General features: G+C 64.7%; 2 protein-coding genes across 2 annotated transcripts in view; both read right to left on the bottom strand.

Annotated features, from left to right (window-relative positions):
* EHBP1L1 (EH domain binding protein 1 like 1) overlaps positions 1-25,251 on the bottom strand; it is a 73,456-nt gene that overhangs the window by 45,452 nt on the left and 2,753 nt on the right. The window lies entirely within an intron of this gene.
* On the bottom strand, positions 751-23,596 carry SPTBN2 (spectrin beta, non-erythrocytic 2). The gene is made up of 35 exons (XM_062637149.1): positions 23,498-23,596; positions 21,778-21,929; positions 19,830-20,003; positions 19,382-19,473; positions 19,202-19,282; positions 19,011-19,126; positions 18,820-18,932; positions 17,775-17,962; positions 17,565-17,682; positions 17,337-17,495; positions 16,835-17,137; positions 16,598-16,751; positions 15,358-16,228; positions 15,141-15,278; positions 13,722-14,478; positions 12,872-13,074; positions 12,704-12,794; positions 11,769-11,915; positions 11,421-11,684; positions 9,919-10,143; positions 9,734-9,823; positions 9,405-9,659; positions 9,176-9,306; positions 8,694-8,898; positions 8,234-8,608; positions 6,551-6,795; positions 6,330-6,468; positions 5,911-5,995; positions 5,627-5,823; positions 4,027-4,178; positions 3,583-3,658; positions 3,252-3,463; positions 2,731-2,907; positions 2,560-2,602; positions 751-1,009 (listed from the first exon to the last, which is right to left on the bottom strand). Exons 1-35 carry the CDS (start codon positions 23,580-23,582, stop codon positions 791-793), a joined length of 7,032 nt encoding a protein of 2,343 aa, XP_062493133.1. The 5' UTR covers positions 23,583-23,596; the 3' UTR covers positions 751-790.

Here is a 25,251-nt window from a genome sequence, read left to right on the forward strand (position 1 = left end):
CCCATCCCATCCCATCCCATCCATCCCATCCCATCCGGTCCCATTCCATCCCATCCAATCCCATTCCATCCCATCCCATCCCATTCCATCCCATCCATCCCATCCCATCCGGTCCCATCCCATCCATCCTATCCCATCCCATCCCGTACCATCCCGTCCCATCCCATCCCATCCATCCCATCACCATCCCATCCCCACTGCGGTTCCAATCCCAGCCCAGTATCATTCTGTCCATGGTCCAGTCCCATTCCATCCTCATCCCTTCCCCACCCATATCCATTGCATTCTAATCCCATCGCCATCCCATCCTATCCCTATCTCCATCCTGTCCCCCTCCTATTCATATCCCAATCCCGTTCTCAATATATCCCCATCCCATCCCCCTTCCTATCCTATTCCTACCTCAATTCCATTCTCAACCCATCCCATCCACATTCCATTCCCACCCCACCCCAATTATAATCCCATTCTACCCCCAACTTAATTCTGTCCTCATTCTACCCATATCCCAAGCACATTCTCAACTCGTCCCACCCCCATTCCCATCCTATCCCCAACGCAATCCATTCCCAATTCCCCTCCCATTCCAGCACGCTCAGCACCTGCCCGGGCTCTGCAGTCACTTTATTGGGGTTGGGCTGTGCGGCGACATCACCGGGACGTGGGGGCACACGGGGACCCCGGGCTAGGGCGGGGGGCTCGCACCCCCCCGCGCTGCCCCCCCTCCTCCCCCCGGTCCCTCCATCGGCTCCGCGGGCCCCCCCCCGTCCCGGCCTCCCCCCCCCCGGCTCTATTTGTTCTTCTTGAAGAAGCTGAAGCGTTTCTCACGCTCCCGGTCCTTGTCCCGCGCTCGGGGGGCGCCCTCGGCGGGGGGGGGCACCGGGGGCATGCTCATGGCGCGGGTCACCCCCTTCCCGCCCGCTGGAAGCCCCCCCGGCGCCTCCAGCCGGGACCCCGGTGCCAGCGCGGCCGCGGCCTGGATCACCCGCAGCCACGTGCTCATCTCCGCCTGCAACGTGGGTGTGCAACGGCGTCAATGGGTGTGCAACGGTGTCAATGGGTGTGCAATGGTGTCAATGTGTGCAACGGCGTGAACGAGTGTGCAATGGTGTCAATGGGTGTGCAACAGTGTCAATGGGTGTGCAACGTGTGAATGGGTGTGCAATGGTGTCAACGGGTGTGCAACGGTGTCAATGGGTGTGCAACGTGTGAATGGGTGTGCAATGGGTGTGCAACGTGTGAATGGATGTGCAATGGTGTCAATGGGTGTGCAATGGCATGAATGGGTGTGCAATGGTGTCAATGGGTGGGTAATGTGTCAATGGGTGTGAATAGGTGTGCAATGTGTGAATGGGGGTGCAATGGTGTGAATGGGTGTGCAACGGCGTGAATGGATGTGTAAGGTGTGAATGGGAGTGCAATGGTGTGAATGGGTGTGCAGCAGCATGAATGGGTGTGCAATGGTGTGAATGGATATGCAACGGCATGAATGGATGTGAATGGGTGTGCAAGGGGTGAATGTGCAATGGTGTGAATGGGTGTGTAACATGTGAATGGGTGGGCAATGGTGTGAATGGGTGCGCAACGTGTGAATGGGTGCACAATGGTGTGAATGGGTGCGCAACGTGTGAATGGGTGCACAATGGTGTGAATGGGTGCGCGTGTGAATGGGTGCACAATGGTGTGAATGGGTGCGCAACGGTGTGAATGGGTGCGCAACGTGTGAATGGGTGCACAATGGTGTGAATGGGTGCGCAACGTGTGAATGGGTGCGCAATGGTGTGAATGGGTGTGCAACGTGTGAATGGGTGGGCAATGGTGTGAATGGGTGTGCAACGTGTGAATGGGTGCGCAATGGTGTGAATGGGTGCGCAACGTGTGAATGGGTGCGCAATGGTGTGAATGGGTGCGCAACGTGTGAATGGGTGCGCAATGGTGTGAATGGGTGGGCAATGGTGTGAATGGGTGCGCAATGGTGTGAATGGGTGTGCAACGTGTGAATGGGTGTGCAACGTGTGAATGGGTGGGCAATGGTGTGAATGGGTGTGCAACGTGTGAATGGGTGCGCAATGGTGTGAATGGGTGTGCAACGTGTGAATGGGTGGGCAATGGCGTGAATGGGTGTGCAACCTGTGAATGGGTGTGCAACGTGTGAATGGGTGGGCAATGGTGTGAATGGGTGTGCAATGGTGTGAATGGGTGTGCAATGTGTGAATGGGTACACAATGGTGTGAATGGGTGCGCGTGTGAATGGGTGCGCAATGGTGTGAATGGGTGCGCAACGTGTGAATGGGTGCGCAACGGTGTGAATGGGTGTGCAACGTGTGAACGGGTGTGCAGCCTATGAATAGGTGTGCAAGGGCGTCAATGGGTGCGCAATGTGTGAATGGGTGCGCGTGTGAATGGCTGTGCAATGGCATCAGCAGTGCCTGCACCTCCCACTGGTGCCGCACACATGCGTGTGCACACGCTCTGCCATTCACACACGGCTCTGCACGTGTGTTCACGTGTGTGATGTGTGTGTGTGTGTGTTTGTGTCCCCACCCCGTGCTGTCTCACCTCATCCTTGGCCTGGAAGAGATACTCCTTGCCGTCGCTCAGCCTGGGGGGGGGACGGGACAGGGCTTAGCCCCACGTATCCCACTTATCCCCCTTTATCCCTCCCTTATCCTCTTCATATCCCCCATATCCCCTCTCATCCCCCACACCCCCGTGCCCCCCATCCCGTACCCCAGTTTAAAGACGTGCTTCCTCTTCTTGTAGTGGGTGGCGGGGTGGCAGCGGGCCCCGCGCAGGCTGGCGGGGGGCTCCCCATGGAACGGGGCCCCGGCTCCCCCCGCGCTCTTGGCGTCCTTGTAGAAGCTGAGGCTGCCCCCCCGCAGCACACAGTACACGCTCTGCCAGGACCTGGCGGGGGGGGAAAGGGGTTGGGGGGGAATGAATATTGGGGGGGGGACACACAGGGATTTGGGGGGGGGACGGGGGACGACAGAGCCATGGCGAGGGTGGAAACTTGGGGTGAGGCAGGGAAATCGGCCCCATAGGGTGGCACAGAGCCGGGGGGGGGGACATGGCTCCATATGGGGGGGACAGAGGCTGGACACACACACACGGTGCTGTTGGGGGGGGGGGGGGCACGGCTCTATAGGGACATACGGGGGTGTGTGGTCAAAAGGGGGCGTGGCTTAGGAAGGGTGTGACCAATTGGGAGTTACCAAGGGTGTGGTCTAAGGGGGGGGGGGGGTCCTCACCGATTGGGGGCCCTCTTGCCCTGCGCCTCCATCTCGTGCTTGCGGCAGAGCCCCCCCTCCAGGCTCTCGGGGGCTGGGGGGCCGCGGGGGGGCAGCGTGGCCGCGTGCGAGGGGTCAGGGGCCGAGACCCCCCCCGGGCGCCCCCGGGGTGACCCCCCCGAGCCGGGACCCCGTTCCTGTGCCCCATTGCTGAGCCCCGGCTCCGGCGGCACCTGCAGGGGCACAGAGGAGTGGTGGGGCCCTTCATCCTATTGGGGGGCCCCCCCTCCTATAGGGGGGGTCCCCCACTTGGCAAGGGGGACCCGAGGTGAGGGGGCCTCGGGGGTGTTACCTGGGCTGCGGCGCTGTCGGGGCAGATCCCGTTAACAGCCGGTGCGTCCGGTAGGCGGCTCTGCTGGGCCGGGACGCTGGGGGGGGGGGGTGGGAAAGGACCGGGACCCCCACTGTCACCCCAAGAGCCTCACTGCCTGTCCCCCCCCCCGTGTCCCCTCCTTCCCCAGGACCCCAATGTCTCCTCTGTCCCCTCAGTGTCTCCTGTGCCCCCTCCCCTCCAAATCCCCACTGTCCTCCCATAGCCCCCCATTTCCCAGCACCCCCATATCCGCCCCCTTATCCCTGGTCCCCGATATCCCCACGTCCCCTTGTCAGGTCACCCCCGTATCCCCCCCAGGGCCCCCATCTCCCCAAGCCCCCCCCCACCCCCCGACCTGAATGTGTCCCCCCCCATGTCCCCCTGCACCGCTCCGTGTCCCCCCCGCCGCGCCCCGCCCCTCACCGTTGCTCCCCGCTCCCCACGCCCCCGTTCTGTGTTTCGGGGGGGACCGCTGGGGGGGTCGCCCCGGCCTCAGGCTGCGCGGGGGGGGGGGTGGGCGGCCGCTTCTTCCGCGCCTCTTCCTCCTCCCGCCGCCGCCGCTCCTTCTCCTCCAGCTACGAGAGTACATGGGGGGGGGTCGGTGCCTGCCCCGGGGCTCAACCGGTACCGGGATGGGGTCGGTGCCTGAGCCGGACTCAACCAGTACCGGGATGGGGTCGGTGCCTGCCCCGGGGCTCAACTGGTACCGGGATGGGGTCGGTGCCTGAGCCGGACTCAACCAGTACCGGGATGGGGTCGGTGCCTGACCCGGACTCAACCGGTACTGGGACGGGGTCGGTGCCTGACCCCGACTCAACCGGTACCGGGATGGGGTCGGTGCCTGACCCGGACTCAACTGGTACTGGGATGGGGTCGGTGCCTGCCCCAGGGCTCAACCGGTACTAGGATGGGGTTGGTGCCTGCCCTGGGCTCAGCAGGTACTGGGATGGGGTCAATGCCTGCCCCGGGGCTCAACCAGTACCGGGATGGGGTCGGTGCCTGACCCGGACTCAACCGGTACCAGGATGGGGTCGGTGCCTGCCCTGGGCTCAGCCGGTACCGGCATGGGGTCGGTGCCTGCCCCGGGGCTCAACCAGTACCGGGATGGGGTCGGTGCCTGACCCGGACTCAACCGGTACCGGGATGGGGTCGGTGCCTGCCCCGGGGCTCAACCGGTACCGGGATGGGGTCGGTGCCTGAGCCAGACTCAACCGGTACCGGGATGGGGTTGGTGCCTGCCCTGGGCTCAGTCGGTACCGGGATGGGGTCGGTGCCTGAGCCAGACTCAACCGGTACTGGGATGGGGTCGGTGCCTGACCCAGACTCAACCGGTACCGGGATGGGGTCGGTGCCTGCCCCGGGGCTCAACCGGTACCGGGATGGGGTCGGTGCCTGCCCGGGCTCAACCAGTACCGGGATGGGGTCGGTGCCTGAGCCAGACTCAACCGGTACCGGGATGGGGTCGGTGCCTGACTCGGACTCAACCGGTACTGGGATGGGGTTGGTGCCTGCCCCAGGGCTCAACCGGTACCAGGATGGGGTTGGTGCCTGCCCTGGGCTCAGCCGGTACCGGGATGGGGTCGGTGCCTGCCCCGGGGCTCAACCAGTACCGGGATGGGGTCGGTGCCTGAGCCAGACTCAACCGGTACCGGGATGGGGTCGGTGCCTGACTCGGACTCAACCGGTACTGGGATGGGGTCGGTGCCTGACCCGGACACAACCGGTACTGGGATGGGGTTGGTGCCTGACCCGGACACAACCGGTACTGGGATGGGGTCGGTGCCTGCCCCGGGGCTCAACCGGTACCAGGATGGGGTTGGTGCCTGCCCTGGGCTCAGCAGGTACCGGGATGGGGTCAGTGCCTGCCCCAGGGCTCAACCAGTACCGGGATGGGGTCGGTGCCTGAGCCAGACTCAACCGGCACCGGGATGGGGTCGGTGCCTGACTCGGACTCAACCGGTACTGGGATGGGGTCGGTGCCTGCCCCGGGGCTCGGCCGGTGCCTGCCCCGCTCTCCCCTCACCGTTGTGAGCCGCTCCAGCGCCGCGAATCGCTCCTCCCAGGCGGCCGCCGCTTTCTGGAAGCTCTGGTGCCGCTTGATGAGATTTTCCACCTCGGCCACGCTGGTACCGAGCTCCGCCGAGCGCAGCAGCGGCTCCTGGCTGCAGAGCCACGCTTCGGCCATGCTCGCGTCCCGCCCGAACATCAGCACCTCCAGCGCTGCGGGGACACGGGGGGGGGGTGTCACCGGTGACACTGACATCACCCCCCCCTCCGGTGTCCCCCCTGCAGGGTCCTCCCCGGTACCGATCTGCAGCCAGTCCATCTTCTCCTTCCAGCGGTCCCCGATGTCCCGGCGGCGCTCCTGGAGCTGTGAGAGCTTCTCGGAGATCTGGGATGGAGGGGGGAGAGTCTGGGATGGGGAGAGGGATGCAGGGATGGGGACAGGGACATGGGGATGGAGAAAGGGGAATGAGGATGGGGACACGGAGGTGGAGACACGTGGATAGAGACAGGTATGGGGATGGGGACAGGGAGATGAGGAGGGGGGGATAGAGATGGGGAGGATGCAGGGATGGAGACAGGGACATGAACTGTGCCGCAGGGACAGAGACACAGAGAAGTGGACAAGAACGCAGGGATGAGGACAGAGACATGGAGATGGGGACACGAGGACAGGGACAGGGATGGGGACGCAGCGGTGAGGATGAGCACAGGGCCAGCACCTTGTCAGCAGCGTAGTGGCCCTTGTCGATCAGCGCGGTGCCCATGGCCACGCAGGCGTCGAAGCTGTCGGCGCGCGCCTCCACCTCCGCCTTGATGCTCTGGTGGTTCTTGATCACCAGGTCAGCCGAGGACACGTCCCTGTGCCGGGGATGGGGACTCCATGAGCGTCCCCACGGCATCACCACCACCACCTCCCCCCCATCACCGGGTGCCCCCTCACCGTGGGCGCTCCTGGCCCTCGATCTGCAGGCGGACGCCGTCCATCCAGAGCAGCAGATCCCGCACCGCGCGCAGGAACCGGAACTTGTCCACGGTGTCGAGGAGCAGCCGGCGCCGGCCCTGGCTGGAGCCACGCAGCTCGGCCCAGGCCTGGCTCACGGCGCGCTCGTGCCGCCGGATGTCGGCCGCCTTCTCGCCTGCGTACGCCTTCTCCAGCCGCGCCGCGTCCTCCTGTACCTGCCGCACCTGCGGGGCCGCGGGGAGTGGTGGGTGCGCCGGGACTGCGCCGCGTCAGTGCTAGCGGGTGCTACCGGCTGTGCTACACCAAGTGGTATCAACTGTGCCCTGTGGTACCGGCTGTACCGGGTGCTACCGGCTGTGCTACACCAAGTGGTACCGACTGTGCCCTGTGGTATCAACTGCACCGGGTGCTACTGGCTGTGCTACACCAAGTGGTATCGACTGTGCCCTGTGGTACCGGCTGCACCGGGTGCTACCGGCTGTGCTACACCAAGTGGTATCAACTGTGCCCTGTGGTACCGGCTGTACCGGGTGCTACCGGCTGTGCTACACCAAGTGGTACCGACTGTGCCCTGTGGTACCGGCTGTACCGGGTGCTACCGGCTGTGCTACACCAAGTGGTAGCGACTGTGCCCTGTGGTACCGGCTGCACCGGGTGCTACCGGCTGTGCTACACCAAGTGGTATCAACTGTGCCCTGTGGTACCGGCTGTACCGGGTGCTACCAGCTGTGCTACACCAAGTGGTATCGACTGTGCCCTGTGGTACCGGCTGTACCGGGTGCTACCGGCTGTGCTACACCAAGTGGTATCGACTGTGCCCTGTGGTATCAACTGCACCGCGTGCTGCCAGCTGCACCAGGTGCTACTGGCTGTGCTACACCAAGTGGTACCGACTGTGCCCTGCGGTATCAACTGCACCGGGTGCTACCGGCTGTGCTACACCAAGTGGTACCGACTGTGCCCTGTGGTACCGGCTGTACCGGGTGCTACCGGCTGTGCTACACTAAGTGGTACCAACTGTGCCCTGCGGTATCAACTGCACCGGGTGCTACCGGCTGTGCTACACCAAGTGGTACCGACTGTGCCCCGCGGTATCAACTGCACCCCGTGCTGCCAGCTGCACCGGGTGCTACTGGCTGTGCTACACCAAGTGGTACCGACTGTGCCCTGTGGTATCAACTGCCCCGGGTGCTACCGGCTGTGCTACACCAAGTGGTACCGACTGTGCCCTGTGGTACCGGCTGCACCGGGTGCTACCGGCTGTGCCCTGTCGGTATCAGCTGTGCCATGTGGTACTGGCTGCACTGGGTGCTGCTGGCTGTGCCCTGTGGTATCGGCTGTACCCTGTGGTACTGGCTGCACTGGGTGCTGCCGGCTGTGCCATGTGGTATTGGCTGTGCCCTGTGGTACTGGCTGCACCGAGTGCTACTGGCTGTGCCATATGGTACCGGCTGTGCTATATGGTACCAGCTGCACCGGGTGCTACCGGCTGCACCAGGTGCTGCCAGGCTGTGCCACATCACGACAGGCTGGCCCATGCCACGCCACACAGCACTGTGCTGTGCTGCACCATGGAGCACCAGGCTCCTTCATGTTGTGCTGTTTCACGGCAGATCACACTGTGCCATCCCCCCGGTGCCATCCCCTCCTGCCGCGGCTCACCTGGGTGCTGAGGGCCTGGATGTCGTGCTCGTAGGCGCTGTGCATGCGCTGCATGGCCTCGGCCGTGTTCAGGTCTCGCCCCACCTCGTCCGGCAGCTGCTTCTGCTTGTGCTGAACCTGCGCCAGCGTCTCGCGGGCGTCGTGGTAGAACCGGTGCAGCTCGTAGGAGGCCGCCAGCATCTGGGAGCGGGTGTCGATGAGCTCCAGCAGGTCGGCCCAGGCCTCGTTGAGCCCGTCCTTCCACTCGGCCACGGTGGCGTTCTCCGAGTGCCCGGCCGCGATCAGCGCGTCCGCCAGCCCGTTGACCGCGTCCACCCGTTCCTGCCCGATGCTGCTCGTGTCCCGCGAGAACTCCCGGAACTTGTCCCGCAGCATCTGCAAGGAGGCACGAGCGGCGTCGGGGGCACCGAAGAGGGGACGTGGGGGCAGCCCCCGAGCCCTCCCGCCCCGTGCCCCGCACCGTGACGTGCTCGTAGTCCTGGCCCAGCTCGTGGGAAGCGGCCACCACCTCGCGCTCCGAAATCCATTGCTCCAGGTCGTCCAGGTCGCGCTTGAGCTGGCAGAGCCGGTGGTGCTCCTGCAGCGCGGCGCGGCGCTCCTCGGCCAGGTCCTTCAGGCTGGCGTAGAGCTTGTCCACCTGGCCCTGGCGCAGCGTCAGCCGCTCGCTGCGGCACCGCATCGTCAGTGCCACGGCAGCAGGCACCGGGCACCCCGCTGCCAGGGACGAGGGGCAGGGGGAAAGGTGGAAGGGAAGGGTATGGCCCGTGTGGGGTGGGAGGTGTGAGGATGGGAGGTGCAGGGGGACACACGGGGTGCTCAGGGGATGATGGATGTAGGGATGGGGAGCGGAAGGGAGGGATGTGGTCCTCATGGGATGATGTACATGGGTTGGGGGTGTCAGGGCACTCCTGCTCCCCACGGCACAAAGGGGATGACACCCACCTCTCAGGGTGCCCACTGGCCACCATGTCACGGCTCTGCGCCGAGAGCTGGTGCACGGTGTGGGCATAGTCCCGCAGCGCCTGCTCCAGCACCAAGTGCTTGCTGACCATGGCCTGGGCGCTCAGCTCATCCTGGTTGGGTGGGTTAGGGGGGGAAGTGGGGGTGTCACAGCAGCTCAGAGAAGGGGTGCGGGGATCGTGGCGGGGGTCCCAGCGCCCCATAACTGTACCTTGGCCTTCTCCTGGGCCATCATATGCAGCTCCTGCTCGCCCATCCACGCCTCGGCCTCGGCAGCGTCGCAGTAGAACTGCTGCGCGGCGAGAGCCCTCTCCAGGCGCCGGTGCCGCAGCTCCGCCTGCAACCGCAGCTCCTGCCAGGCCTCCCGCAGCTCCCGCACCCGTTCGGCCGGGCCGGGTAAAGCCCCACGCCGCTCCAGCAGCTCCTCCACGCGCCTCTCGTGGCCCTGCAGCTCCTTCTGCAGCGTCTGTGGGAGGCAGGGATGCGCTCAGCACCGCCGCAGGTGGAAACGGGGGGGACCCCTCCAGGTGCAGGACCCACCTGGTTCTTCTTGATGAGGAGCTGCACCGAGGGCAGGTCCTTGCCATGGTCGGTGGACACAGCCAAGGGCCTGCGCTCCTTCACCCACAGCTGGGGGCAGATGGCAGTGGGTCAGGGACACTGTGTGTGTGTGTGTTTGGGGTGGTGGGGGGGGTCCCGTTCCCCATGGCCAGGAGCCCACTCACGATCTCGTCCTCCAGGTCCCGGTTGAACTGATGCTCCTCCTTGGAGGCCAGCAGCTTGCGGCAGCGCTCCCGCAGCGGCTCCCGCAGCCCCAGGAACTGCTGCTCCACGGCCTGGACCTGGCTCTGCACCTCGGCCGCGCTGGCGTCCTCCCGGCTGAGCGCCTGCGCCTGCGCCCGGATCGCCTCCACCTCCTTCTCCCGCACCGCTGTCTGCTTCTCCAGCATCTGCCCCGCAGCGCAGCGATGGGAGACCCATGGCCAGGGCTTCCCCGCTGGGCTGGGCATCCGTCCCTGTGCGCCCCATCCCCTGCACCCCATCCTTATGCACCCCATCCACTGCACTCCATCCCCTGCACCCCATCCCCTGCACCCCATCCTTGTGCACCCCATCCCCATTCACCCCATCCCCATTCACTTCATCCCCTGCACCCCATCCCCTGCACCCCATCCACTGCACCCCATCTCCATTTACCCCATCCCCATTCACCCCATCCCTTGCACCCCTCTCCTGTGTACCTCATCCTTGTGCACCCCATCCCCTGCACCCCATCCTTGTGCACCCCATCCCCTGCACTCTGTCTCTTGCACACCTGTCCTGTGCACCCCATCCTTGTGCACCCCATCCTTGTGCACCCCATCCACTGCACTCCATCCCCTGCACCCCATCCCCTGCACCCCATCCTTGTGCACCCCATCCACTGCACTCCATCCCCTGCACCCCATCCTTGTGCACCCCATCCACTGCACTCCATCCCCTGCACCCCATCCCCTGCACCCCATCCCCATTCACTTCATCCCCTGCACCCCATCCCCTGCACCCCATCTCCATTCACCCCATCCCCTGCACCCCATCCTTGTGCACCCCATCCACTGCACTCCATCTCCTGCACCAATGTCATGTGCACCCCATCCTTGTGCACCCCATCCCCTGCCCCCCTGTCCCATGCATCCCATGCCCTGCACCCCATCCTTGTACACCTCATCCCCTGCACCCCATCCCCATTCACCCCATCCTCTGCACCGCATCTCCGTTCACCCCATCTCCATTCACCCCATCCCCTGCACCCCATCCTCTGCACCCCATCTCCTGCACCCCATCCTTGTGCACTCCATCCTCTGCACCCTTTCCCCATTTACCCCATCCACTGGACCCCATCCCCATTCACCCCATCCTCTACACCCCTTCCCCTGCACCCCATCTCCATTCACCCCATCCCTTGCATCCCTGTCCTGTGTACCCCATCCTTGTGCACCCCATCCCCTGCACCCCATCCCCATTCACCCCGTCCCCTGCACCCCGTCCCCTGCACCCCAATCCCTTCACCCCATCCCCATTCACCCCATCCTTGTGCACCCCACCCCCGTGCACCCCATCCCCTGCACCCCATCCCCATTCACCCCATCCTTGTGCACCCCACCCCCGTGCACCCCATCCCCTGCACCCCATCCCCATTCACCCCATCCCCATTCACCCCATCCCCTGCACCCCACCCCAACCGGACCTGCTGCTTCTTGAGCAGGATGCTGACACTGGTGAGGTCTTTGCCGTAGTCATCGGAGCGCAGTTGGGCGCTGACCCCGGCCAGCCATCCCCGCAGCGCCGCGCACGACTGCGCGCACAGCTCCGCGCGGTTGGCGTCGAACAACCGCCGCGCTTTGGTGCGCGTGGTGGACTCCAGCTCGTCCCACAGCGCCCGCAGCGCCGACAGCTTCTCCGTCACCACCGGCCCCAGCTCCGGCTTCGCCGCCGCCAGCTGCTGCCCCTCCTGCCGGGAGCACCGGCCTCAGCGTAGCCCATGTGGGGCGGGGAAGGGGGGGATCCCGGTGTTACGCTCTCACCACGCTCCCACCTTCTCCATCTTCTCCAGCCAGCCCTTGTTGGCGGCCAGCTCGGCCGCAAAGGCCTGGTGCTTCTGCCACTTGGTGTGCAGGTTGCGGGCTTCCTCATAGGACACATCCTGAGCCGTCAGCATCTTCTCGTTGATCCAGAGCGTGAGCTGCCGGGGGCAGAGAGGGAACGAAGCTGTCACCCTGTGCTGACTCCATCCCAAACCTGTCCCCATCCCATCCTCATTCCCAGCTTCAGCCCGTCCTCATCCACAACTTGTCTTTGTTGCCATCCCCAGCTCCAACCCCCTCTTGCCCCGTCCTTCTTCACATCTTCATCCCATCCTCATTCCCAGCTTCAGCCCGTCCTCATCCACAACTTGTCTTTGTTGCCATCCCCAGCTCCAACCCCCTCTTGCCCCGTCCTTCTTCACATCCTCATCCCATCCTCATTCCCAGCTTCAGCCCGTCCTCATCCCCAGCTTGTCCTGTCCTTGTTCCCATCCCCAATCCATCTCCTCCTTGTTCCCATCTTCATCCCATCCCCATCCCTGTTCCCATTCCCATCTCCATCCCCATCCTCTCTGCAACCCACCCCCATCCTTATCCCTTCCCATGCTCATCCCATCCCCATTCCACCCCATCTTTGTTCCCATGCCCATCTCCATTCCCCATTCTACTCGCAGCCCATCCCCATCCTTATCCCTTCCCATGCTCATCCCATCCCCATTCCATCCCATCCTTGTTCCCGTTCCCATCTCCATCCCCATTCTACTCGCAGCCCATCCCCATCCTTATCCCTTCCCATGCTCATCCCATCCCCATTCCATCCCATCCTTGTTCCCGTTCCCATCTCCATCCCCATCCTCTCTGCACCCCGTCCCCATCCTTATCCCTTCCCATGCTCATCCCATCCTTCTCCCTTCCCATCCCATCCCTTCCCATGGACCCACGCCACCTCTTGCCCATCCTGCAGGAACCGCTGCAGCTCCCAGTTGTCCCGCAGCCTCCCCAGCAGCTCCTGAGCCGTGTCCCGGTTCCTCTGGTGCCTACGGTGAGGGCAGGGGTTGAAGCTTGTGCCAAGGACCCGGTGCCGGTGCTGTGCCATGGGTGGTGCTTCCCTCACCTGCTCTCCACCGAATCCACCGTCTCCTGCACCTTGTCAGCGTGGAGGCTGCCCTCGGCCACCAGCTTGCGGCCGGTGGCCACCAACCCCTGCACTCGCTCCCCGTTGGCTTCCATGGTGGCCATGAAATCCTCGTGCTTCTTGACGGAGGCCTCGGCTCCGGGCAGGGTGCTGGGCATCTCCGTGTGCGATAGCGCGTATTCCTGTGCAGGGCAAGGTACCACAGTCACCACCGGCACCCCGGTGTCACCCAATTGCAGGGCATTGCCATGATCACCACCATCACCCCGGTGTCACCCTATGGCAGGGCATCGCCATAGTCACCACCGGCACCCCGGTGTCACCCCACGGCAGGGCATTGCCGTGGTCACCACCATCACCCCGGTGTCACCCCATGGCAGGGCATTGCCATGATCACCACCATCACCCCGGTGTCACCCCATGGCAGGGCATTGCCATGATCACCACCATCACCCCGGTGTCACCCCATGGCAGGGCACGGTACCACAGTCACCACCGGCACCCCGGTGTCACCCCATGGCAGGGCATTGCCGTGGTCACCACCATCACCCCGGTGTCACCCCATGGCAGGGCATTGCCATGGTCACCACCATCACCCCGGTGTCACCCCATGGAAGGACATTGACGTGATCACCACCGGCACCTCGGTGTCACCCAATTGCAGGGCATTGCCATGGTCACCACCATCACCCCGGTGTCACCCCATTGCAGGGCATTGACGTGGTCACCACCGGCACCCCCGTGTCACCCCATGGCAGGGCATTGCCATGGTCACCACCATCACCCCGGTGTCACCCAATTGCAGGGCATCACCTCCCCATCACCTCACCTGCGTGCTGAGGACGCCCTCGACCTGCTTGGAGTCCCGCAGGAAGAGCTGGAAGGCGAAGGCTTGCGAGAGGAGCTGGTGCCGGTTCTCCCACATCCTGCCCAGCTCTTCCCAGCCCGTGTCCAGGGCTTCCAGGCGCTGGTGCAGAAAGACGTGCTGCGCATCCGTCTGTCCCTGCGTCACCTCGCGGCCCACGGCGCGCGTGCTGCGGTAGTCATCGCCGTAGTGCGCGATCTCCTTGCGGATGCTCTCGTGTTGGCTCAGCAGCCGCTCGGCTTCAACCAGGGTAGCCGGAACGTCCTCGGAGGCCACGGCCGTCTGCGTGCGGGACAACCAGGCCTGGAAAGCCGCCAGATCCCGCAGGAAGCCCTGCAGTTTGCTGGCCTCTCCCAGCGATTCCTCACGGCGCCGCAGGCTGCGGCACAGCTCGTCCCACACGGACTCGATGGCCGAGAGCCTGTCTTGGATGCCGGGAGCCTGCTCCGGGTGCTCGGCCGCCAACTTCTCCGCTTCGGCGCGTAGATCCCGCACCTTGCCTTGGATGGCTTCCAGGTCGCGCTCCATGCCCGAGAGCTTGCGCTGCAGGGCCATGACACCGGCCAGGTCGTTGCCCAGCCCTTGGGTGGACTCGATCACCTTCGTCTTCTCCCGCATCCAGGATGTGGTCTCGTTGCATTCCAGGTGGTAGTTCTGGATGTTCAACGCTGATGTCAAGGCCTCCTTCTTCTGGTCAGCCAGGGCACGGAATCGCTCCCACCTGCGTGGGAGAGGGAATGGGATTGATGGCTCCATGCCTGGAGCATCCCACCCTGCCCTCTGCTGCCTGGCCAAGGAGCTTCCTCCTGCCTGCCTGGAGAACCTGTCCCTCCCTGGAGAACCTGTTCCTGCCTGCAGAACCCATCCCTGCCTGCAGCATTGTCCTGCCTGCAGCACTGTCCTGCATTCAGCATCCATGCTTGGAGCACCCCTGCCTACAGCATAACCTTCCCTGGAGTTACCCTGCCTGGAGCATCCCTGCCTGGAGAGCTCATCCCTGCCCAGAGCATCCCTCCCTGTGGCCTCACCCTGCCTGGACCTGCCCTGCCTGAAGAACCCATCCTTGCATGGAGCACCTCTCCCTATGGAATCCCACTGCCTGGAGCATCCCTGCCTGCAGAGCCCATCCCTGCCTGGAGCATCCCTCCCTATGGCCTCACCCTGCCTGGACCTGCCCTGCCTGAAGAACCCATCCTTGCATGGAGCACCTCTCCCTATGGAATCCCACTGCCTGGAGCATCCCTGCCTGCAGAGCCCATCCTTGCCTGGAGCATCCCTCCCTATGGCATCACCCTGCCTAGAGTTGCTCTCCCTGGAGCATTGCCCTTCTTGCCTGGAGCCCCCATCCTTGCCTGGAGCCCCTGGGCTGCCCGCAGCGCCCACCTCACATTGAGCTGCTCGCGGGTGGCCCGGATGCTCTCCTGGTTGCGCTGGTCGGTGGCCAGCAGCTGGTCCGCGATGCGGTTGACGGCGGCCACGCGTGACGCCAGATTGTTCATCTCCGGCTCCAACGTCTCGAAGCTGCAGGCAGGGACGGGGGCTCAGCACCCGCCAGGCTGTGCAAGGCAGTGCCGGGGGGGGGTCCAGGTCCGGTGCTCACCGCTGCTGCACCACCTCCAGGTCCTCCAGCTTGTCTGGGACGTGCATGGCGTGGAGCCACTGCTCCTTCTCACCCACCCACAGCCCGCAGGCGTCCGCCTCGCTGCGCATGGTGTAGAGGCTGAGAGCGTCCTGCAGGTCCTGCCGCCGGCGCTCGGCTCGCGCCGCCAGCTCCTGGTAGCGCTGCTCCAGCGCCGGCAGCCGCCCGGCGACACCGGGCTCAGCGGCGAAGGCGGGCGGCAGCGCCCGCGCCTGCTCGTGCAGCGCGTCGATGGCGGGGCGATGGCTCCGCACCTCGTCCTGCACCTCGCGGTGCTGCCGCGCCAGGCTGCGCGTCGAGTACTCGTCGTGGCCCAGCTCCGGGCTGGAGGCCAGGCGCAGAGCATCCTCCAACCACGCCTCCGTGTCCGCCGCCTCCGCCTGGAACTGGAAGAAGCCGGCGGCTTCCCGCAGGCGCCGCTCGCGTTCGGCAGCGAGCTCGGCCAACGCGCGCCAGCGCCCTTCCACCTCCCGCACCCGCTCGGCCACCTCGGCGGCGCCCAACCGGCCCTCGGCCGCCAGCGCCCGGCCCCGTGCCAGCGCCTGCTCCAGCGGCCCCGAGCGCCCGCTGAGCTCCCCGCGGAAGGCGTCGTGCTGGCTCAGCAGGCGCAGGGAGCTCGTCAGGTCCCGGCCCACGTCCTCGGAGCACAGGAGCCGCTCCTGCTCCCGCATCCACGCTTCCTCCTCGCCCGTATCCCAGAAGAACTTCCAAAGGCGCCGCGATTCTTCCAACCGAGCCCGGCGCTGCTTCGCCAGGTCCGCCAGCTCCCGGTAACGCAGCTCCAGCGTGGCCACGTGCTCCCGCACCACCGCTGGGTCGCAGGGCTGGTAGCCTGTGGGGAGCCCCAGCAGGTCCCTTCAGGGACACCGGCCACCCATAGGGGCTTGGGGCACATCCCAGGGGTTGGGGGTCCAAAGGGGCATCAGCCACCCCAGGGGGCTGGGGGCCAGGATCAGGGAGCTGGGGTCTGGCATAACCCTGGGGTTTGGTGGTCCATGAGGCCCCGGCCACCCTGGGGGGCTGGGGGACATCCAAGAGATTGGGGGTCCATGGACTGCCCTGAGGAGCTGGGGACATCCTGGGGTTTGGGGGTTGTGGGGTGCACCCATCCTGGGGGTCTGGGTGCCAAGGTCTGGGGCTCGTTGGGCCATGCCAGGGTGTGGGTATCGCAGGGTGTGGGGGTGCCCTTGTCCACACTCACCCTCCCTGGGCATGGCGAAGCGCTGTGCCGCGGTGCTCACAGCCCGCACCCGCTCCGCCTGCGCCGCGATGTCAGCCTCCACCAGCGCGTGGATCTGCAGGAGATCGTCCACCCCGTGCAGGTGCTTCCCCAAGTCCTGCGACTGCAGCCGGCCCTGCGGCACCGGGGGGAACACGACGGCATCAGAGCCTGTCCGCCGCGTCCCCGCCGCGCCGTTGCTGCCGGCACCACCGGTACCTTCATCTCCTCCATCCAGCCCATGAGATGCGCCAGGTCCTGCAGCATCTTCTGCAGCTCCAAGTGCAGCAGCAGCCGCTCGCGGCGGGCGGCCAGCAGCTGCCGGAGGAAATCCCAGAGCCGCACCACGTTGTCGCGACGCGTCAGCACGCGGCGGATGTCGTGGTAGCGCTCGGCCTCCAGCTCGGCTGCCACCGCGCTCACCGCCTGCACCCGCTCGCTGTAGGCCACGATGTCGGTCTCAATGGCCTCGTGTTTGCGCACCGCAGCCTCCACCGCTGACATGTCTGTCCCAAAGTTGTCCTTGGGGGGGCACAAGGAGACGTGAGGATGGGGGTCACCAACCCCAGAGACCACCCAGGTCGATGGTGGTGGGAAGCGGGACCCCCAAACCCCTTGTATCCCTTCGGTCATTTGGGGTGGCAATGGGGAGCAGGACCCCCTCCAAGCCCCTTGGCTCCCTGGGATTGCTGGGGGGGAGCAATGGGGTCCCCTGTGGTACCTGGGAGACGAGGCGCTGGTTCTCGCTCAGCCACGTCTCCCTCATGGCCGCCTTGCGGTCGAACCGTGCCGCCAACTGCTCCAGCTTCTCCTGCCGGATGAGCTCCGTGCGCAGCGCCAGCTCCCGCTCGTGCTCCGCTTTCTCCAGCCGCTCCCAGGCCTGTGCCGGGATTCCCGGTTAACCCCCGATGCCCGCCAGCACCCATCCCCGGCACCCGCCTCATCCCACCTTGTTGATGTCGGAGATGAGCCTCCCCTCCCGCGGCACGTAGACCTTCTGGTTGTTGGCCCGCATGCGGCTCTGGACGGTGAAGAGCAGCACCTCCAGGTTGCCTTTCTCCATGAACCTGGAGGAGACGCGGCGCTGAGCCCCCACAATGGGGACCCCCAACCCAGGTGGGGTGCAGGGGTTCGGGGCCGGGGGTGGTGGTGGTCTCACTTTGGGGGTTTCTCCACGGTGCGGTAGGTGTTGAAGGCCTGGAGTTGGTTCTGCACGCCGGGCAGCGCGTTGGCCAGCTGCCGGTCGTTGAGGATGAGGATGGTCTGTTCGATCCAGCCCAGCAGCTCCCCCGCCAGCTCCTCGTACTTGCCCACCAGCTCCTCCGCCTCCCGCGCCGCGTCCAGCACCTGCGGCACCGCTGCTGTCGGTCCGGCTGCTGCCTGGCCCCGCCACCATCTGCCCGGTGCCACCACGGCAGTGCCCGGCCGTCCCCTTCCTCCCTCCCTCCAAGCGGACGTCCATCTGCCCATTGCCATCTGTCTGGACACCTCCTGCCCTCCCCTCCATCCAACTGCCGATCTCCTCTCTCCATCTGTCTGTTGAGCCATCCTTGTTCTCCCCTCTGTCTCTCCATCTCTCCTTCTGCTCCATCTGTTTGTCCGTCCCTTTGGGCCCTCATTCATCATCTTCCTCCGTCCGTCTGCACCCTGTTCTTGTCTCTGCCCATCTCTCCTTCCCTCCATCTGCCCCTCCATGCATCCATCATCATCCATCTATCATCCATCCATCCATCCATCCATCCATCCATCCATCCATCCATCCATCCATCCATCCATCCATCCATCCACCTATCCATCATCTATCATCCATCATCCATCCATCCATCCATCCATCCATCCATCCATCCATCCATCCATCCATCCACCCATCCATCCATCATCTAGCATTCATCATCCATCCATCCATCCATCCATCCATCCATCCATCCATCCATCCATCCGCCATCCGTCAGCCATCCATCCATCCATCCATCATCCACCCATCATCCATCCATCATCCATCCATCCATCCATCCATCCATCCATCCATCCATCCATCCATCCATCCATCCATCCATCCATCCATCCATCCATCCATCCATCCATGCATCCATCACCCATCCATCCTCCATCCATCCATCCATCCATCCATCCATCCATCCATCCATCCATCCATCCATCCATCCATCCATCCATCCATCCATCCATCCCCTCTGCCCCATCACCTTCCCAATGCGCTTCCCCTCCACCGCCAGTGCCTTCATCTTGGAGAAGTAGTGGTAGAAGGTGGCCACGTAGGTGATGATGGACTTCTCATCTGGCTGATCCACGTTGACATCTGTGGGGCGCAGAGCAATGGGGTGAGCGTGGCCGGTCCCTGCAGCCCCCCCCAGCTCCCCCCTGCCCGGCTCCTCACCCTCGGGGTCCAGCAGCTTGGTGAGCCCAAGCTCACGCTCCGCCAGGTTGAAGGCGCTTTGCAGGTTGTAATGGGCATTGCAGCGCCGCAGCGTGTCCATGTCCACCAGGTCTGGCCTGGGCAGAGGGGGAGCCTCAGCCCCACACCACTGCCCCACAGCCCCTGCCCCACGTGTGCCCCCCATGTCCTACCTGTGCTTGTGGATGATGGCGTTGAAGGCCAGCCCGTCCCTCCAGCTCGTGGTGAAGTTGTGCACGTTCACATTGGGGTACCTGCCAGGGCACCGGGCCGAGGGCTCAGCCTGGGACCCCTGAGACCCCCCCCACCCCCCCAGATCCACTCCCGGACCCTCAGGTCCCCCCCATTCTCACCCCGCTGTCTTCATCTGGCACCAGAGCAGCAGCGCGTCCTTGGCCGACTTCTTCTCCTTGTTGTCCTCTGTCTCCACGCTGATGTCCTGGATCTGGGGTTGGGGACGGGGGACAGGGGGTGAGGGGGGGCCCTGAGACCACCCCATGGCTGGGGATGGGGATGGAGGACGGGGGCTCTGACTGGGGCAGGGGGGCTCTGAGGTGGGGGCACAGACCCAGAGCGGGTGCTGGGACCCCCCCCCCCCAATGATGGGTGCAAGACCCAGCCACACCTGCAGAGAGACCCCCACCACAGATGTACGGACCCCACTCTGAGTTCAGGGACCCCCGTGGTGGGTGCAAGGACCCCAAGGTGAGCGCAGAGAGCCCACAATAGGTGCAGGGCCCCCCACAATGGTTTCAGGACCCCCCCCCACGGTGTGCACAGGACCCCTGTGTGGGGCAGCACCTGGAAGCGCAGGATGATGGTCCAGACGAGCCCAAGGGTGAGGCGATGGTTCCCATCCACGATGTCGTGGGAGCCCACGTTCTCCAGGTGCACGCGCTGCTCCTTGAGGAACTGCAGCGCCTTGTCCACGTTCTCCAGGCAATGGATCCGCATCCGGCCCTTGGTGGGCTTGGGCTGCAGGGGGAGCACCCCAGGAAGGTCCATGGGGTGCGGTGGGGGACCCAGGTCTGGGTGTCCCAGGGAGCATCACCCCAGTCCTGGGCTCCCGTTAGCACCCAGCACCATCAGTGCAGGGGGTGCCTGGGGGATGCAGGGGGGGGAGCTCTGGGGGTGCTGCAGGGTTGGGGGGGGCCCATGCCAGGGGGTTCAGGGCCGTTTGGGGGGGCTCAGAGGGATTCAGAGTGGTACAGGGGTCTTGGGGGAGTTCGGGGGGGGGTGCAGGAGGGCTGAGGGGGTCTTGGGGATGCTCGGGGGGGGTAAGTTCTGGGTTAGGGTTAGGGTTGTATTGGGGGGGTTCAGGGGGTTCAGGGGGGCTGGGGGAGCTCGGGGAGGGGCTCAGAGAGGCCCTGGGGGTGCTTGGGGTGCTCGGGGGGGGGGGGGGGTCAGGAGGACCAGAGTGGGTTCGGGGGGGGGTTCAGGGGCACTCGGGGGGGGGGGGGGGGGGGGAGGTTCAGGGGCACTTGGGAGGGTTTGGGAGGTTTTGTGGGGGGCTCGGGGGCAGTTTTGGGGGCACTCGGGAAGGTTCGGGGAGGTTCAGGGGCACTCAGGAGGTTTCGGGCAGGGTTCGGGGACACTGGGGAGGTGTCAGGCGGGGTTTGGGGTCACTCGGGAGGGATTGGGGGCACTTGGGAGGGTTCGGGGGCACTCTGGAGGGTTCAGGGAGGTTTGGGGGCACTTGGGGGGGGTTCGGGGGCACCCGGAGGTCTCGGGCAGGGTTCGGGGTCACTCAGGAGGTGTTGGGAGGTTTGGGGGCACCTGGGGGGAGGTCCTGGGAAGGGCCTTGGGCAGGGTTTGGGGTCACTCAGGAGGTGTCGGGAGGGGTTTGGGGGCGCTCGGTAGGTGTCGGGATGGGGTCGGGGGTGCTCAGGAGGTCTCGGGCAGAGTTTGGAGGCACTCGGGAGGTCCTGGGAAGGGTTCGGGGGCGCTTGGGGTCACTCGGGAGGTGTCGGTTGGGGTTTGGGGTCACTCGGGAGGTGTCGGTTGGGGCTCGGGGTCACTTGGGAGGGTTCGGTCGGGGCTCGGGGTCACTCAGGAGGGTTCAGGGGCACTTGGGTCACTCAGGAGGTGTCGGTTGGGGTTCGGGGGCACTTGGGGTCACTCGGGAGGTGTCGGTCGGGGTTCAGGGTCACTCGGGAGGTGTCGGGGTTTGGGATCACTCGGGAGCTGTCGGTCGGGGTTCAGGGGCACTTGGGGTCACTCGGGAGGTGTCGGTTGGGGTTTGGGGTCACTCAGGAGGTGTTGGGGTTTGGGGCACTCGGGAGGTGTCGGTCGGGGTTCGGGGGCGCTTGGGGTCACTCGGGAGGTGTCGATCAGGGTTCGGGGGCACTCAGGAGGGTTCAGGGTCACTCAGGTGTCGGTCAGGGTTCGGGGTCACTCGGGAGGGTTCGGGGTCACTCGGGAGGTGTCGGTCGGGGTTCGGGGTCACTCGGGAGGGTTCGGGGTCACTCAGGAGGTGTCGATCAGGGTTCGGGGGCACTCGGGAGGCGTCGGTTGGGGTTTGGGGTCACTCGGGAGGTGTCGGTCGGGGTTCAGGGTCACTCGGGAGGGTTCAGGGTCACTCAGGAGGTGTCGGTCAGGGTTTAGGGTCACTCAGGAGGGTTCGGGGTCACTCGGGAGGTGTCGGTCGGGGTTCGGGGTCACTCGGGAGGGTTCGGGGTCACTTGGGAGGTGTCGGTCGGGGTTCGGGGTCACTCGGGAGGGTTCCGCTCCGCCCGGTCCCGGTGCTCACCAGCTGCTCCCCGGAGAGCACCTCGAGCAGACGCAGCAGCATCCGTCCATCGCGGAGGTCGCTGTAGAGGTCCCCGAGCCTGCACGTGCCGCGCGCGAGGTGCGAGTTCACCCACTTGGTGAAGGTTTTCTTCTGCACCGCCTCGCGCTCATCTGGGGGGGGAAGGAGGGGAAGGGGGGGGGTCAGGGCACCCCAAAAATGCCCCACCCCCACCCACCAAACCTCACATCGCACCCTCAGCCCCCGGTCACCGGCACAGAGACCCCAAACCCAGAGACCCCAAACCCAGAGACCCCAAACCCAGCCTACGGGGTAACGCACCCCACAACTGGGGCACAGGGTGGCCCCCCCCCCCCCCAGCTCTGCACCCCACAACCCAAAAGCTTGACCCACTCCTCATGAGGGGGGGGAAGGGGGATGGGGGGTGCAGGGGGTGTCAGCTCCGCGCCAGCCGTGCCCGGCACCGGATTAGCGGTAAGAGGATTTGGGGCTGGACCATGGGGGGCCATGGAGGGGATTGGGGGGGCCCAAGGGGCCATGGATGAGATGGAGGGGCTGGGGGGGGGGGGCTGTGTGGAGCTGGGGGGGGGGGGGGAGCTCGGGGAGCACTCACATGGGAAACACACGTGTGCAAGGTCGGGTGCACACGCGTGTGCAATGACCCAGCTCGGGGGAAGGGGGGGGGGGGATGGGACATGGCACCACCAACACCCCCCCCCCTCCATCCCTGTTTGCTCAGCTGAGACCGGAGCAGAGTCCAGGCTCTGGGAATCACGGGGGGGGGCAGGGAGCGAGACCGGACACATGGGCCCCCCCCCGCCCCGGACACACGGGACCCCCCTGGAAACCTGGGACCCCACCGGCCGCATGGGGCTGCCCCATCACCAGTATCCTCAGGGGGCCCCCCCACCCCAGCTGAGGGGTCCCAGGCCAAGGTGGGGGGGAGGGTGGTGTTCGTTTTGCACCCACACCTCAAGGTAAGGAGGGGACCCAGGTTTTAGGGTGCTCCCCCCCCCCCCCCCGGGCCCGGGGGTGTCGGGCGTCACCCTCTGGGTGCGCCGGTTTCGGGGTGCGGGTGATGGGGGGGTGGTTTCAGGGAGGCTCGTGGGAACCTGGAGGGATCTATAGGGGCTTGGGGGGGGGCACCTATGGGGTGGGGGGAGCACCTATAGAGCCTCAATGGACACACAGACGGTGCTGAGAAACACCTATAGGGTCCTGGAACACACCTATAGGGGTCGGGGGGAGGAGCCTATAGGGCCCGGGGAGGGTTCTATAAGTTCGAGGGGGCGTCTATAGGGTCCGGAAGTACCAACAGGTCCCCGGAGGACCCTGAAGGGGTTTGTGGGGCTGTGAGCAGCCCTATAGGGACTGGGGCGGGGGGGAGCGGGCAGGATCTATAGGGCCAGGGAAGACTCCAGGGAGTCTGTAGGGTTTGGGGAGCACAACTGGGGAGAATCTATGGGGCCGGGGAGGAGCTCGGTGTCACCTCTAGGCTCTGGGGAGCCCCATGGGAGTTCTAGAGGGGCCCAGGGTCACCAATAGGGACCGGCGGGGGGGGGGGGGAGCAGGAACTGGGGGAGGGAGCATGGGGTGGGGGGGAGCACAGAAGGACTTGAGGGGATGGGGTCCCGGGAGGAATCTGGGGGGTCCTGCAGGGCCCGGGGGGTCCCCATCGCTATGGGGGGGTCCCATTTTGGGGGGGGGGGGGGTGTCTCACCTTGGAGCTGCTTGAAGCGTCCCTCGAGGACGCCGTGGAGCTCGAGGTTGGCGGCGCTGGGGGGCCCGGGGGGACGCTGGGCCATGGTTGTGGGGCTGGGGAGGGTGGGGGGGGGGGGGAAGTGCTACGGGACCGGGAGGGGGAGGGCGGTGCTGTGGGGCCGGCGGGTGCTGTGGGGCTCGGGACGGAGCTGTGGGGCCGGCCCGTGGCGGCGGGGGCCGGACGGGGCGAGGGCGGCGCTGGGAGCGCGGATCCAAACAGGTCTGACTGCTCGGCGTGTGCGTGTGCACGTGTGTGCAGGCGTGTGCACGTGTGTGCAGGCGTGTGCACGTGTGTGGGTGCGCAGGGACATGGATGTACACTGCGGGGGGGGGGGCGTGTGCACGGGTGTGCACGGGTGTCCCATGTACGGGTGTGCACGGGTGTCCCATGTACGGGTGTACACGTGTGTCCCATGTACGGGTGCACACGTGTGTCCCATGTACGGGTGCACACGTGTCCCATGTACAGGTGTGCACGGGTGTCCCATGTACAGATGCACACGTGTGTTGCGGGTATAGATGCAGGCGTGTGCCCCATGTACAGGTGTGCACGAGGACCCCATATACAGGTATACACATGTGTTACCTGTACAGGTGTACACGAGTGCCCCATATAGAGGTACAAACATCTTACATGTACAGATGTACACGTGTGTTACATGTACAGGTGTACACGAGTGCCCCATATACAGGTACACACGTGTTACATGTATAGATGTACACACGTTACCTATGTACAGGTGTACACGAGTGCCCCATATACAGGTACACACGTGTGTTACATGTACAGGTGTACACGAGTGCCCCATATACAGGTACACACATGTTACATGTACAGATGTACACGTGTGCCCCATGTACAGGTGTACACGAGGGCCCCATATACGGGTACACACGTGTGTTACATGTCCAGGTGTACACGTGTGTTACATGTCCAGGTGTACACGTGTGCCCCATGTACAGGTGTACACGAGTGCCCCATATACAGGTACACACATGTTACATGTACAGGTGTACACTAGTGCCCCATATACAGGTGTACACGTGTGTTGCACATATAACTGTACGTGCGTGTTACATGTACAGGTGTACACATGTGCCCCATGTACAGGTGTACGCGCGTGTTACATGTACAGGTGTATACGAGTGCCCCATGTACAGGTGTACACGTGTTGCACATATATCTGTACACAGGTGTTACATGTACAGAGGTACACGTGTGCCCCATGTACAGGTCTACATGTGTGTTGCACGTACATCTGTACACACATTACATGTACAGATGTACACGTGTGTTGCACATACGGGGTACACGCGTGTTACATGTACAGGTGTACACGTGTGCCCCATATACAGGTGTACACGTGTGTTGCACATACATCTGTACACACGTGTTACATGTACAGAGGTGCACGTGTGCCCCATGTACAGGTGTACACGTGTTGCACATACATCTGTACACATGTTACATGTACAGATGTACACGTGTGTTGCATGTATGCACCTGTGCGTATGCCCTTGTGCACAGCTGTGCATGCACTCTGTGTGTGTGTGCTGGGGGGGTGCAGAAAGGAGACCCCTTTCAAGGGGGTCCGGGGGTGCCTGTGCCCCCCCAACCCCACCAGCGCTGCTGCCCCCCCCAACCGCCATCTTTTACCCCCCCTCAATTTTGGGGTGCCCCCCTCATTTTAGGGGGCACCCCCATGCTTTGCA

This window comes from Pezoporus occidentalis, unplaced genomic scaffold (assembly GCF_034315485.1).
Source record: "Pezoporus occidentalis ecotype Australia unplaced genomic scaffold, CSIRO_AGI_Poc_V1 ctg506, whole genome shotgun sequence".
Taxonomy (NCBI): Eukaryota; Metazoa; Chordata; class Aves; order Psittaciformes; family Psittacidae; genus Pezoporus; species Pezoporus occidentalis.

Coding starts and splice junctions, on each gene's coding strand:
- SPTBN2 (XM_062637149.1), bottom strand. CDS start 23,582: ATGGCCCAGCGTCCCCCCGGGCCCCCCAGCGCCGCCAACCTCGAGCTC. Junction 17,138..17,336: donor ACCAGCGCCTCGTCTCCCAG/GTACCACAGGGG, acceptor TGCCCCCCCAAG/GACAACTTTGGGACAGACAT. Junction 2,603..2,730: donor AAGCACGTCTTTAAACTGGG/GTACGGGATGGG, acceptor TCCCCCCCCCAG/GCTGAGCGACGGCAAGGAGT.